The following is a 16,726-nucleotide window of genomic DNA, read 5'->3' on the forward strand; positions in this document are numbered from 1 at the left end:
AATCGACTACTTTGGATAGTTGAGGAATATAGGACGGAATAATTCATGAAAAGAGAGAACCTGAAATCAAACATTGTTTCGTGAGTTTAACATATCGTTTTTATTTTCTTGCGCTATCGTGTCACTGGATTTACTGGTCGATCACTTTAGTCTAGTCAAGACGCGATTGTTCACAGGCTGCCGTCGTATGGCGGGAGTACTGCTGCGTGAAGTCACGCAACAAACACTTACTTGTGAGGAATCGATAACAGCCTAGCTTGCATCCCTTTCGCATTATCGGACTGCCATCCTAAAAAAACTTTATCTCAGCACATGTTTGAGTACAAGAGATACAGATGTCTTTGTCAGCTGTCCTGTTGCGTAATTGTTATCATATAACTTAACTCACAATAGTTTTATGTAACCGGTTGTCCTCTCGAAATGTGACATTTTTTTGAAGATGTGTCAGGGTAAGGATACCCTTTTCTCAATCCGGTAAATATTACAGCTGTAAATATCACAGCAATTAATATTACGGCTAGGATAATTAAGGCGGAAAATATAACATTCGTGAAAGAGCAATTGACACATATAAATGTACAAAATTCCAAATATTTATGGAACCTACCAGTTACAACATGGTTGAGGGCAAATATATGACTCTTTTATTTCTCTAGTGATAGAAATATTCATTGAACCGTTTGGTAAGACAAAACAAATGTTTATCGATAGATGTTTGTTTGTTGAGACACACACAGCGATACCACCAGCCTCTCTGTGAATAATCTATGAATAATCTATTCACTGAAGCATTGTCCAAAAATCATCGAAAACATGCAATCAAGTGATTGATGCTCATGCAGACATCGTCCCACGCCGCCAGCGTATGATGAGATGCTATCAACTAAGTCGCCACGCCTAAACACCTACCCATTTAGTCGCCTCTGAGTGAGCTAAAATTTAACGTCGCATCGCCATTATTTCAGCGATATAGCGACGATAGTCACCTATGACGATAAACACACATGAATGTTGCTCAGTAGCTTTTCAGACTTGGTGTCACTCCGATGTTCATCTGTGTCTGTAATTATACAAGCTCAGTCTCGTATCTCTCTCTATCGTCACGTCAGGTGACGTGTATGTACATGTAGTGCAGATATTTATTCTTACATCAGATGTTACATCTACTGTACATGTGCGGGTTGTTATCTGTTTATTGAAGGAGCCTTGTGTCTCGTGACGACAACAGTGTGAATACAGTTGATTCTACTACCAAGATGTCGGACGCTCGCGTACATATAGCCACATGCTTGAATGTTGACTGTGAAATACAGTATGCTCGAATGTGTGAAGATCTGGAGACCCGGGGGGTCGTCTGTGTCATGGAAGGGAGGGGGGATTATGGCATCGGGTCTACTTTTGTGAAGAGGTTCAAGGAAATTGTGGAAAGCACCCTTGTGACAATAATACACCTGTGCCCTGACATGATCAACCGCCTATCGAGTTTAACTGACGTTCTCCGAGATCACCAAACTCAGAAATATTTATTCATACACGTCAAATCTACGCCGAAAGAAGTTCCGGACGTTTACAAAGAAGTTACAAAGATTCTCCTTGTGAATGATTCATACTATAACAAGGTCATTGACAAGGTTGTGGAGATTGCCCAACAGCCTCCTAGCTGTGTGTCGTCTGCTACTGAACTGGCCCACACGTCTGCTTCAGATTTGTCGTCTGCTACAAGGGGGGAGGATGGTTATGATTCTGACTCTGGTACTTATTCCAACCCACCGCTTGGAGAGCCTGACGTCTTTGTCAGTCATGTAGAAAATCAGCAGTGTAGAGACACCGGGGTTTACTTTCTGTCCAGCAAGATACAGTACAAGCCTCACCATCTCTTGAAATGTGAGTACCTGTAAATATCAGATCCGGGGTAGAATAGGTCTTCAGCAACCCATACTTGCCGTAAAGGCCGACTATGCTTGTCGTCAAAGGCGACTTACGGGATCGGGTGGTCAGGCTCGCTGACTTTGTTGAGTGAGTGAGTTAAGATTTAAAGTCATATCGGCAATATTTCAGCCATATAGTGACTAAATCAAGTTATACAGTAATAATACATTCATATAGATATTACAACCTGTCGACAAAGGACAGTAAAAGCACTAGTCTATCGCAGATATAGTTTTAAAACTAACATGTTACCATAGAAATGTGAGTACTCTGAACAATACATTATAAAAATGGGCTAGAGATCACCAGCAACCAAAGTTAGGACACCATACTAGGGACCATGGGGACTTACGGTACATCTGCTTCCTGCATGGTACCCCAGCAGGATTTAAACCATCCCTCTGGCTACTGGTGATTATTAGTCATTTGAAGCCAAAGTATTTTAAAACAACAAGCATACTACGATTAAAATCAAGGAAAATGAAACATACTTTGAAGGAAGTGGGACTTACGCACCCTCTCAGGGGGACAGTTATTTTACGATACTTCAACCCCCTTTGAAGGTACAGCCACAAATAATCACAGTAATTGAATCATTCTACCAAATTAAGATCACATACTTTTTACAATACATGTAATCAAAATTTATCTATTAACTCAATTTCTTTTAAAAATCCAAGAATTAAATGAGAGCTTACATTAAAAAGATCCTTTATGGATAAAACCTGGAAATAATTATCCCTTGTGATGGAAAAATCAATACAGTCAAGCAGGACATGCTTGACCGTGATTCTTTCATCACAAGGGATGCAAAATGGAGGATCTTCACCTTGCAATAAATACTCATGTGTATAACGCGAATGGCCAAAACGACATCTTCGCATTGGTGTCCTCCCATTAGTCATACGGCCCATTAGTCATACGGGTTAAAACAACATATAGAGTGTTGTCTAGTTCTGGCGTATCGTCCATGGCGTCGACCCAGGCATCTTGGACGTCAGCTTCCGATAACAGAGCCAGGGATGATGCTCTTCTGACCCAGCGTCTGACCTGAGGATTTTCTTGGTATGGGACAGTTTACCCCAAGTCTTGTACTTTCATCCAGATGGCTTGGGTGAAGTGAAAGTAACATCCTCTCATTCTGGCTGCAGGAAACTCAGTCTCGATAGCTCGGATGGCGGCTTGCTCAAAGTCGGTCTGAACGGTGACAGGAGCGAGGATTCTGTTGAGTTTCTGCTGTACTTCTGCCTTCAGTCGGTGGAAAAGCCGGCAGTAGGTTGTTGTCTGGCCAACTGGAAGAAGAGCAAACACCAAGGGGTAGGTCTTCGAACATCTTCTGGCATGGTTGGCCGTCAGCTGTCTCAGTCCACTTTCCCTCAAGTTCCACATCACCTCTTGCCAGTGGGAGTGCTGGTATGGTGTGTCGTCTATGCCGGTAAAGAGCACTGCTGAGACTTGCGTAGGATGGTAGATGAGGTACTACTGGTACAGGGTTGGCATCGGAGTGATCTCTTCTCTGGCCCTCTTCCTCATGTTACTGACAAATCTAACTGTGTCAGGTTCTTGTGGGCCGTGGTTATGAGGAGTGGTGTTCCTGACATAGTTTCCAACTGTTGTAACTCTACCACGGCAAGTTCTTGTTGTGAAGGTGACTTTGAAACAGTACCTGCTGTGTACCTCGCCTAGAAGTAACATATTCCACTTCAATCAATCCTGCCATGATAACAAGAGTGATATGCTGGAGTCTAAAACATAGACACTTTTATGTACTAGTTTCTGTTTTTTCACTAAATTGAGTAAACTCAAATTAACTCAGTAAAGAACAGTAAATAGTTTCAGATGAATCCTGTACTTGTTCCTTAAACATCATAGGTATTTATTTAATTAACATTACTTTGAATGTTTTGATTATCAAAGACTGTCATGTATTATGTTCAAATAACTTCAATGTATGTTATGTTTTCATAATAAACTAATCCCAGCTTTCTAATTAGTGGACTAATCCATTTTGACCAAAGGGTATATGCCTATTTTGGTTTTAACTAATCCCTCATTTGCTGTATAACTATTGGGAGTATTACAAATCGGCGTATGACTAATTGGACATGACCGTCTCATTATGACCACATCAAATCTGGACTGACAACCCAAGTAAGTGTAACCGATAGTTGGTTTTATTGCATGTAATTTATTAGTACCTACTTGGGTGTCCCACTTCTTTTGCATAAGGTCTTTGATATAGCATCTAATTAAAAGTTTGTAGTCACTGTATGGTAGAAGAAGTGGTGTCACTGATTTGCTGAGAGCTGCTTTTGCTGCAGCGCCAGCCATAGTGTTACCCGTGATTCCAACATGACTGGGCAACCAGCAAAAGACGATGTCGTATTTGCCGGTAGCAAGGTCATTGTACAATTCTAAAATATCTAAAATGAATGGATGACTTGAAGAGCTCGATTTGATTGCCCGTAAACAAGAAAGTAAATCTGAAAAGATGATGAACCGTTTACTGCTAGATTGTTTTTGAATATATTCCAAAGCCATTAATATGGCTTTGGCTTCAGCTGTGAAAATTGAGCTATGGTCAGATAATCGGGATAATATGGTTTTAGATTCAATGACAGCAGCACTGGAGACTGTGCTGCCGTCCTTGGATCCATCTGTAAAAATGGAACGGTGGGATTCATATTTAGTTCTAACTTGTATATATTCTTGTTGGTATATTAATTTATTTATGTCTGATTTTTTTAAATTGTGTAAGAGTAAAGTCCACCTCCGGTCTGATAAGTTGCCAAGGAGGGGAAGACAGAAGCCTGAAAGGTGAAATATTATCTAAATCAATATTTGCGGCTGTAATGTGGGGTTTAATCCGAATGCCTAGTGGTGGGACCAGCTTAGGCTTACTATGAAAAAGTTATTCGTAAAGGGGTTGAAATATACAGTTATATGCAGGGTTTAACGGGTTAGAACGTAATTTGGCAATGTATTGAAGCGATAATTTGATACGCCGTTGCTTCAATGAAGGTTCATCAGCTTCAACATATAGGCTTTCCACGGAACTTTTGTAAATTGCTCTTACAGGCTCCACCATAAACGATGGAGCCATAATCTAATTTAGAGCGGATCAGAGACCTATACAAGTCGAGGAGGGTTGACTGATCACCTCCCCACTTTGTGTTGGCAACAACTTTCAACAAATCTAGAGCCTTCAGGCATTTAGTTTTAAGATAGTTAATATTTGGCTTAAAAGTTAAATGGTGATCGAAAATGAGACCCAGGAACTTGACCTCTTCTACAACCTTGGTAGGAGTGCCATGTAAAAAGAGCTCCGGATCTTTGTGATGCTTGTATTTCCTACAAAAATGAATACAATTGGTCTTAACTTTTGAAAACTTAAAACCATTTTCAAGACACCATTTTTCGATACAGTACGCATTTTTTTCCAAGACATGAAATATTAAAATCGTCCACAAAAAGAGAACCATCAATGGAATCATTTAAAACCATTGACAGACTATCAATCTTTATACTAAACAGAGTTACAGACAAAATACTGCCTAGTGGAACACCCTGATCCTGATTATGATGGTCAGACAGGGTGGAACCCACACGAACCTGAAATTGTCGGTCTGTTAAAAGTTGGGATATAGATTGAGGCAAACGGCCTTTTAACCCCAAATTATGTAGATCTTTTAAAATACCATGCTTCCAAGTGGTATCATACGCCTTTTCTGAATAAAAAAAAGATTGATACTGCATGCTGATTATTTACAATTGCATTTTTGACAAAGGATTGTAAACGTACCAGATGTTCAATGGTACTTCTATTTTGACGGAAACCACATTGTATGTTACTTATGAGATTATTAGTTTCTAAGTACCACACCAGTCGATTGTTTACCATTCGCTCCATGGTTTTGCACACACAGCTGGTTAGTGATATTGGTCGATAATTGGGTGCATCAGTATGGTCCCTACCAGGTTTAGGTATGGGTACAACTATTGCATTACGCCACGAAGGCGGAAAATTTCCTGATGTCCAGATCTGATCAAATATATCAAGAAGCGTGTCTAAACATGAATTAGGCAAATGCTTCAGGAGCTGATAATGAATATTATCATCTCCCGTTGCAGTATCGTGGGCTTGACTTAAGGCAGTATTTAGCTCGTGGAGCGAAAATACCTCATTATAGTCTTCTCCATTTTGAGATCTTTGAGATGTTGAACACTCGATTTTGAACCTTTGCCTTTAATTTTTGCGATCATGTTCCACACCTTGGATATAGGCGAGAATTAATTTTAGAGACATAATTCCTCCAAGACTTACGTTTATTTTGCTTGAAGGTACGGCGTGCCTGGGCACTTGTAATTTTAACATGATTTAAATTATGGACAGTTGGATGTCAGCTGAAATATTTCTCAGCCTTTTTCCTTCTCTTCCTAGACTGTTTGCACTCATTATCAAACCATTGTTTTCGAATGTGTGGATTTGCAGAGGACTTAGGGATGGTGATATCAGCAATTTCATTCAGCTTATCTCAAAACGATTGGATTGGGTCGGTAACGGTCCTGAACAAATCAGGTGTTAATCTGTCTTTACAGAGTTCCTGAAAGGAAGGCCAGTTGGCCTTGATAAAATTCAACCTTGATGTAGGTGGAACATCAGATGGATTATTTGCTGTTAATATTGTAGGAAAATGGTCCCTTCCACACAAGTCATCGTGGACCGACCACATAAATTCGTTCAAGATATTTGAATCTGTTAGTGACAGATCAAAAGCGGAATTAGTTCCAGTAGCAGGATGTAAATAGGTATTTAATCCATCATTAAAAATGCATAAATTGTTATCAGAAATAAAATCTTAAAGTATTTTCCCCTTAGGATTTATGGTAACATGTCCCCATAATGGGTTATGTCCGTTCAAATCACCCATGATCATGCAGGGCTTAGGGAGCTGATCATATAAGGATTGAAGATCCGATCTCTGAAGCACAGAGGAGGGAGAAATATACAGTGAACACAGAGTAAAGGTTATGTGTAAAGTTAATCTGACTGCTACAGCTTGAAGATGAGTTTGAAGTGAAACAGGGCTGTGGATCACTCCCTTCTTCACCAAAAGTGTAGATCCTCCAGTAGCTTTCACACCTGGTGGAGAAAATGAATGATACGAACTGTACCGGCGCAAATCAAAGGTGTCGGTCTGTTTGAGATACGTCTCTTGAAGACCGATTGCTGAAGGCGTATAATCTTGAATTTAAAGATGTAATTCGTTAAAATTGGTCCGGAGACCTCTGCAATTCCGCTGAACTAGTGGAGTGGAAATGTTCATGTTACGGGTGGGTGAACAGGAGATATATTTCTCCCATTTCGCGGCGACTTACTTCTGTTGCGCCCTTGAGAATGTGGAGAGACATCCATGTCCTCCAAGGTTTCATACCAATTATATATTTGAATAGGGTCACGCTGACCCTTGGGTACACGATCCAATATTTTTGCATAGTCAACATTTTTGTTTGCACTTTTAACAGGGGCTGGTTTTAATGCTGGTTCTGGCGTTGTGCCAATGTTGGCGCCGATGCTGTTGCCTTGTGGGTTGACACTTGAGCTGATGGTGATATATGGTTTAAACATATTTTTATTCATTGGAATGAGTTGGGATTGGTGAACAAGCTTTACAGCTTATGTTAACACCGCTCCCATACAACATATATTACATATTGAAATGAAGGATGTGAAGTCATCGATATAGACATTATTTAAATAATATGTCTGTACATATTACATCAAATACAAGTACAAAGTGATCATAAATAGAAAGTTACAGCTTGTGTGTGTCTAACAAGTCGTTTGTAACACTAGTAATAGTCAATCTTGAGGTTATTGTCCGGTTAATTTAGTTATTAATTTGTGAAGAGCTGAAACGTTTTGTCTTACTGATGAAATCGTGGACGGATTCAACTAATTTCTGGTTTTCAGAGTGACCAAGTTCATTGTTTCCGTTCATATTAGTATCCAGGTTATAGACGCTAGTGTAAAAGTGCATATTAAGTCTTATCTGAGTAAAGTTACAGCAAGTAAAAAAATAATGTAGGTCGTTTTCACTCTGATATCAGCAGGAGCAACGCGGACTGTCAATTAAATGTCTGTTATAATACTTATCGGCGTTAAGGTCGCTACAACCGAGTCTGAGGCGGCAGTGAACGATTTGACAGAATCGAGTGCCATAGCTAAGGTCAAAATAAGTCTTATTTTCGGTTTTCGTAATTAGGTTTTTAAATTCTGACAGACTGCTTGACTCTTTGGACTTTGGTAGAGCATTCCATAAGTGTAATGTGTTTGGTAAAAAGGATTTGGCGTAAGAGGAAGTACGGCTATAAATTCCTTGTATTTTAGAACTGTTTCTTAAATTATAGTTTGTAGTTTCGGAGTTTGGGATCAAATCACAAAGATAGTTTGGGAATTGGTTGTTATACATTTTAAAGAAAAAAGATACTTTTTGGCAGTATCTTCTATCTTGCAAGGATTGAGATTTAGTTTCATTATGAAGTTTCTTATGACTTGGCGCCACGAACGGCACCACATATAGTTCTCAGGGCATCAAGATGTAAGCTTTCTAATATACGCGATTGCTCAGACGTACAGTTATCCCAAATATGCGAACAATAGTCAAATGTTGGCAAGATATAGGACTTGTACATAGTATCCAAGGTTTTACGTGATAATCGGTATTTAAAACTCCTCAGACAACTGATCGTAGGGCGAACTTTTTGTACAATAACATTAATGTGATCAGTCCATGTACAGTCGCTTTGGAGTGCCACTCCTAAATGTTTATGACTTTTGACTTCTAGGTTCGGCTTTAGAGACGGTTTAGCTTCACGTGAGAATTGGATGGTTTTGGTCTTATTTGGGTTAAATGTTACCTGCCACTTACGGGCCCATTGTGAAATTGTATCTAGATCATTGTTAAGACAGGTAGCAGCAACTGATGGATCTTCTATGATAACATATAATGAAGTGTCATCTGCAAAGAGACGAATGTTACTGTCAATATCACATACAATATCGTTAATGTATATCAGAAAAAGAAGTGGTCCAAGGACTGAGCCCTGAGGTACTTCAGCTAGTACAGCTTTCTTGTCAAATTTGTACCCGTTAATTGCTACCCGTTGTACTCTATTTTCTAAATAACTTTCAAACCATTTTAATAGTTCGCCTTGGATACCATGAGTTTTCAGTTTATTAATAATTCCTCTATGCCATACCTTATCAAAGGCTTTACTTATATCGCAGAAGACTGCTCTAACTTCTTTGCCTTCGTCAAGAGCTTTAGCTATGAAATTATACAAATAGGTTAATTGATTTGATGTGGAATCTCCTGGCATAAATCCTGATTGTAAATTTGTAAGTGATCAGTGCGTGATTTTATAAACGCTTTAATCAGGCGCCACCACGTTTTGGTTCTAGGTGAGTTATTAACAGTATTTTCAATTTAAGAGACGAATATTTGTTTAGCAGTTCTGATAGCGAAAGTAACTTTATTTCTTGGTGATCTGAAATTAGCCCACTTAGTTGGATGGTTACTTTTTTTGGCAATTTTATGTAAACGATTACGTTTCCGAATCAAGGATCGTATATGATTCGTCATCCAAAGTGGATCTGCAGGTCTGATGGTGATATATCACCTGTTTGGGAAGATGAGCTGGATGGAACAAACGAATAATTCTCCGTTGATACCCAAGTAATATCTGTCTGACATTCAACAGACATGACGGATTTGGCAGGGATGCGTGACACAGCTGCTGAATAGAACACAGCTGAGGTTGGAGAAACAGAAGATTGATCATACGCTTGGCTTCAGGGAAGGTTATATTCCTTTCATGTTTCACTTTAACGATTTCATGTTGTATTTTGAATTTTGGGCATGACTTCGAAGAAGCCACATGGTCACCTGAACAGTTTGCGCAATGAGTGTTTTTTTGTACATTTTGTATCGGTATTGTGGTCATCTTCACCACATTGATGACATATCTTGCGACGGTTGCAAGATTGTGCACCGTGTCCGAATTGCTGGCATTTGTAACATCGAAGTGGGTTTGCAATGTATTGATCCACTTCGATGTTAAAATATCCCGCTTTTATATTTTTGGGACAAGTTGGCTTTGAAAAAGTCATGAGGTAGGTATTAGAGTTGAAGACTGCATTATCTCTTTTACATGTGAAACGTTTCACATGTGTCTCTCCCTGATCTCTAAGTTCATGAGCTATTTCAGTTTCAGTCATATCAGAGAGACAATGTTCCCTATCTCTGATAAAACCTTTGCTGGAGTTTAAGGTTTTGTGGGGTGAAACCAAAACAGGAGTAGAAACTAAATGTTTGGCAGCGAGTAAAGTTGCTGATTGTTTTGCAGTTTTGCACTCAACAAGCAGCAATCCAGTTCTAATCTTTTTTACATCCTGAACATCTCCAGCAATGCCATAAAGTGCCTTAGAAATTGCAAATGGATTTAACTTCAAAGGTGTACCATCGGTGGCGGAAACCACTAAAAATTGAGACCAAGTACCTGAAAAACTCTCCAATATGGTAGTCTCCTCATCCGAGGAATCTCCCAACGAAGGTTTTTTTTTTTTTGGTAGTGCCATTTTGAGTTTGTAATTGGTTCACCATTCCAGCTTCCCACCCACCATGGAGTATCACAGGGACAATGCTATACGCCAGGGGATCTCCAACTGGCGGCACCAAGGATACTGGAATGGTATACTCAAGCAGACAAATTAAGTTTTACTTAATTTTGTCCACCGGATTGGCCCATGGGCCACCGCCTTCTGGGAATACGACTCTAGGCATCTGAATGATTTGACAGTCAAACAATCAAGTTATATTTCATAACCATTTGGCCAAGACCTAAAGTCCAAGGGAAATTTGAACTAAACTTTTGTGTATACACAAATATTGCACAGGGCTCGGCATGACCAGCCGATTGATAGGGCCCATCCTACCACCCGTCTAGGCGAAGTAAGAGTCGAAGTGGTGTATTGGGCAAAGGAACGCTATTCCTGGAACCAGTGCCCTCAACCACCAGTCTCCCGTCCTCCGCCGACACAGGGGCGCAACCCACGGCAAACAGATTGCCCAATTCGGTCGCCTTTTACGACCAGCAATGGGGTGCTGTGGAAATATTCTGCTCCGGTTCCACACGGGGGAAGAGCTATTGGCGCTACCCACCACTCACCACGAGGAGGATGCTCTTCACGAGTGCCCCTGACTTGGTTGATGCATGTCATCGATCCCAATTGCGTGGATGAATCGATGCTCATGATATATATGCTTCTGTCCAAGTCCTTCACAGTCCTTCTCCTGTTGACGAAGTTACAGTACAGTTATTTCACGAGGAGGTTGCTCTTCACGAGTGCCCCTGACTTGGTTGATGCATGTCATCGATCCCAATTGCGTGGATGGATCGATGCTCATGATAATAATCACTGGATTGTCTGGTCCAGACTCGATTATTTACAGACCGCCGTCATATAGCTGGGATATTGCTGAGTGCGGCGTAAAACAACAAACCAACCAACCAACATACAAGCCACCATTGGAAATTTCTTACAAATGTATGTCTGGATGAATTGTCAGCAATAACATTTTCGAAACACACTTCCCTCAAAGACACATTGTACAATAAAAAAAATAATTACAATTCAAAAGATATATCAGTACATCTCAAACGTCTGTATCACAGATGCAATGCTTTGTAAGCTTGGTAGACAATTCATGACATGAATGGAAGACACCAATATATTTATACTGATTTACAATCTCAATAGGTTCATTACTAACTTTCAAGCTGTGTTTACATCCTACTGCCAAATAAAACTATTTGCGTGTGGTTTCTTCAGATTCATTTTACAAAAAAGTCATTAATAGAATTCAGTGAATTCTGTAATTCTAGAGGGCTGTCAGCTAGCAGCACAGTTGCTCGCATATAACAATGCTAGCAGACCGATAATTATATGTTTGTTTGTTTGTTTGTTATTTAACGCCGCACTCAGCAATATGACGGCAGATAATTATAGACAGTTCACCACCAAGGCTATAGCTAAGTGTTATATGTTCCACATTATCGGATACAAGTTAATTTTCTATGCATTATGCATTTATGCATTTATGCAGTAGTCACAAGTAGTGATAATGATGTTCACCTTGCATTGTCTTACACCACTTTGACCCGTGAAGATTCCGGGGTAGACTAGGACTTCAGCAACCCATGCTTGCCGTAAAAGGTGACTATGCTTGTCGTAAAAGGCGACTAACGGGATCGGGTGGTCAGGCTCGCTGACTTGGTTGATGCATGTCATCGTATCCCAATTGCGTGGATCGATGCTCATGATATCAATCAATGGATTGTCTGGTCCAGACTCGATTATTTGCAGACCGCCGTCATATAGCTGGAATATTGCTGAGTGCAGCGTTAAACAACAAACCAACCAACCAACTTACACCATTTTTACAGAAAATTTGTCATTATGTTCTACACAAGATTTCGTTCATAGATTTGATTACATTAAATCTGCGACTGTTTATATCATAGCTCAAATGTTTTTGCCAGTGACAAGTTCTCCAGCCTTACTAAAATGTATGAGTGAGTGAGTGAGTGAGTGAGATGAGTTAAACACCGTTTTTAACAATATTCAAGTTATATCAAGGCGTGTCAGCTTAACGTGTCACGGGGCGAACCGGGATTCAAACACACAGTCATAGGTTTCTGGCGTGCCCAATGGATGCAACTCTGCACAGCGAATCGCGGCGCGTCAGACGACTGGCTGAAATGTATGGAGGCACAATTATTTAGTATAGCAGATAGTTTATAAAGCGTAAATATGTGTTTATAGGATTATCTGAAGCGTGGTGCCAGCTTGTAAGACTGTACCTAGAAACGTAGATTTAACGACTGTAAAACATTTTGAAATTTTGAAATCAGTGCACAGTTTTATTCTATCTTCTTGCCGATTTAGAGATATTGTCTGAGATGTTGGTTTTGCTATGTGATACTGCGATGTTGTTGTGCTGGATGAAAATAATAACGTAGCTGTAGTTACGAAAGATAATCCAGTAATTAAACACTCACAGAGCAATAATTATCTTTAATGTCAATTTTATAATGTATGCTATGTCTCATGTCACTTTCAATTCATTGTAATTTGTATGTGAATCATGTTTGGGAGAGGCATTCAGATAAGCAAAATTTGCTTGTTTGCCAATCCCTCTACTTTATGGAAATAAGTATGTTTATACGTGGAAACGTCGCTATTTGCAATAAACCGACTTTGATAGAATGTCAAGCAAACAGATTAATACTATGTTGACAAAACACTCGTCCACATCAAAAGGATGTTGATTGTTTACTGTAGAAATTTATAATCCATCATGTGATGATTACAGCTTAATAATACCACGTCTATCTGGAAAGTAAGTGGATTAATGTCACCAAAATCTATTACTGAGAATTATAAATCTCATACACTCATTGGCGTTAGTTTTCCGACACTAAACTGTCCAGTGTCTATATTGCTACTTTTGTACAGTAAAGCTGTTTAAATGTTTTTACTGGAACAAATGGCGTTATTATTTTCCGACAATAAACTGTCCGGGTAGGGATGTGTCGATACTTACTACATTTGTATCAGCAAATATTTTATAAAAATTGATTATTGATGCAACAATTGGTGTTAGTTTTGTCGACAATAAACTGTACAGGTAAAGAAGTGTCTTTAGTTGCTGTTTAAATGAGGTATTTATATAACAATATGAGTGAACAGCATAGCGGCCATGCTCGATGATCGATCCAGTGTATTATGTATCACTGTTTAATTATAAATACCCCGGAACCATTTGGTACCGTATATTTTCATGCGAATGGCATGACGCTAAAGACAGCCATCGAACCAAATAGTACTCTCACGTGCGAGATAAATGATTGGCAAAGTACTGATGTGGGAGATGGAGATTCAACGTCATATCCAAAACTAGGACAGCGAATGGGTTCAGGGTATTTATCATAACTGAAAGGATACTAGTATATATTAATACATTTGATAACGAGTATACATAGCGCAGAGCATCGACGTTCACACAAGATCATACATATATTTCAGTTTGAATGTTGCATCAACAAAAAGGTAGTGAATGGGCATTAAAACCAATCATGCATGTATTCAAATATGAAGTCAGTGCATCCACAAATCTTACTTGACCCTTATATATGCAACTTTACAATTATATCGAAAACCATGTCACGCTATGTCGCAATAAGTTTGCAGTGTTCGTTAAGAAGGCAACACTCACTGATAACTGCGTGCCAAGATAACAACCGGGAGTGTATGACTCACTGCTGACAACAGGCCTAGGACGGAAGCAAAGTCCGCCTTTCGTGATAACAGGCTCAGTTTTGGGAAGGTGACAAGCGGGTTCTTAGAAAATAGGTCATTGTTATAAATACGAAGTAGCAAGCGTCACCGCTTTTCGTCTCTGTGCTATCGTTAACTTTATTAACTGTATGAATGTGAATAAGTCCTTTACTTTGGTCATTTGATTCATTTGGCATACCTTTCACTACCGCCAAAACAGCAAACGATGTTTACAATGTAGAGCTAAGTTACTTGAAGACGTGGTATTATAATATATAATGTCGATTGTGTGCAGGTTCCTGTTTCAGCTGTTTCTAAAATCCAGTCGAACGTTCATCTGTCTATATTGTCCAAAGCGGACAAATCAAAACGCTGCATTTACTTCCCTTTTTGGCGTCAGTCATTTAATGTGACCCGTGTATACTGTGTATACTATATAGTGACACTAAAGAAAAGTTAAGTGGTAAAATCAACAACCCTCCCCATGAATACAGAGGGATATCTTCAGATAGACTGTTGACCTGTCATTTATTGCTCTGGCATTGAGGTATGTCGGATATTGTTTGGTGCATATCTATGCCTACATGTGTGTGAGCTTCCCAACTTTATAATGTCACCAAATAAAAGTATAAGTGGCAATACAAATAAGCTCTGCACCTAAACGCAGTGTAAATGTACGTTGTAAACTGGATGCATACACTTCTTTTCTTTGTTTGTTTGTTGTTTAACGCCGCACTCAGTAATATTTCAGCTACATGACGGCGGTCTGTAAATAATCGAGTCTTGACCAGACAATCCAGTGATTGACATCATGAGCTTCGAACCACGCAATTTGGATCGATGACATGCTTCAACCAAATCAGCGAGCCTGACCACACAACAAGCAGCGTCGCCTTTTACAGAGGCTTGCGGACAGATGGTTGATCAATTATATTCAAAGGAGTGGAAGCGAGATATGTCGAGCATTAGATATAGACTCTTCGGGCATAAGATATATACACTGTTCAAAAAAAGAGTAAATTTATTTAACTAATAAAGTCGATATATAGCTGAAGAACTATTTTACCCCGGAATCTTCACGGGTAGGTCTTCAGCAACCCATGCTTGCCGTAAATGGCGAATATGCTTGTCGTAAAAGGCGACTAACGGGATCGGGTGGTCAGGCTCGCTGACTCGGTTGATACATGTCATCGATTCCAATTGCGAGGATCGATGCTCATGATGTCAATCACTGGATTGTCTGGTCCAGACTCGATTACGTTACAGACCGCCGTTATATAGCTGGAATATTGCTGAGTGCGGCGTTAAACAACAAACAAACAATCATATATTAACCAACATATACTGTATTCGCGTTTCTTTTGTCGGTGAGTATATGAACATCAAATGATTCTTTGTGGACTCAGTTAGTCTTAGGGATATATTTAGGGCACCTTTTTCTCTTCATCTGGTCTTATTGGTCACTGTTCTTAATTCCACATCTTTTTTCCAAATTATCAGGGTCATCCAAAAGTGAACTTCGAGAGATGTGCCGCAAGACTAGACTTTATGACAGTAGCAACAGATCAAACACAGTTCGCTGTCTTCTGACCAAAGTCCTTCCAGAAACCTTTGCAAAGAAGAATATATCTGCAATAGTGGAACTTCTGGCAGTTCCAGTTCCTGAGATACAGAATAAAGTTTTAACTAAACTCGGGGACATCCTACTTTCAACTAAACACGACACTATTGATCGGAATGATCTGAAGTCAGCTGAAAAGGCTTTGCTTGAACGCTGTCTGACAGAGAATGATGTTATAGACCCCGTGTTCCTGCATAATTTGATTTGCACGTACCTTCTGACTCTCACCTATTTAGTGGTGTCCCAAGAAGCTCGTCATTCATCCTTGGATTCGACAATCAAACAGGTAAAGCGATCGGTATGGCAATACATTTCACAGCCAAGCTCAGGAAACGAGGTTCCTCTGAGTGACATCAGTGTGTTTGTCGATGGCATACAAAAACGTATTGATGACGTCACCAAAGCAGTCACAGCATGTGGAACGAATTGGAAGCAACTTTGGTCCGTGAAGAAGAAATCCTGGCCTGTTCATTTCTCTATGGTCTTGGGGACACTTATGGAGGTAAAACAGCAACTTGATAGTAAACATTCTAAATCACAATGCCTAATTTCAAAACTCTTCTAATAGTGGAATTTGTTTCTTGAATGCATATAAATGTTTTTTGTGCATCAACTTGCCTGGAATTGTATTACCCTTTCAGGGATTTCCGTTTTGTAGACTATACACTGGATCACTGTTACCATACATATAACAAAGTACATGATATGGCACAAGGTCAATATATTTGCCGATACATTGCCGGTACATTGACAAACACCTCTTTGATACCGAC

The 16,726-nt window shown here is 39.6% G+C and overlaps 1 protein-coding gene across 2 annotated transcripts in view; it reads left to right on the forward strand.

The window, feature by feature from the left end:
• Positions 1 to 1,125: 1,125 nt before the first annotated feature.
• LOC124125446 overlaps positions 1,126 to 16,726 on the forward strand; it is a 93,112-nt gene continuing 77,511 nt past the window's right edge. For both annotated transcript variants that reach the window (XM_048392062.1, XM_048392061.1), the window contains exons 1-2: positions 1,126 to 1,884; positions 15,833 to 16,455. In XM_048392062.1, the coding sequence (XP_048248019.1) occupies positions 1,257 to 1,884; positions 15,833 to 16,455 (1,251 nt within the window). In that variant the 5' untranslated portion in view covers positions 1,126 to 1,256. The remainder of the gene's footprint in view (positions 1,885 to 15,832; positions 16,456 to 16,726) is intronic.

Source organism: Haliotis rufescens, unplaced genomic scaffold (genome assembly GCF_023055435.1).
Source record: "Haliotis rufescens isolate VD_foot unplaced genomic scaffold, xgHalRufe1.0.p SCAF_108, whole genome shotgun sequence".
Classification (NCBI taxonomy): Eukaryota; Metazoa; Mollusca; class Gastropoda; order Lepetellida; family Haliotidae; genus Haliotis; species Haliotis rufescens.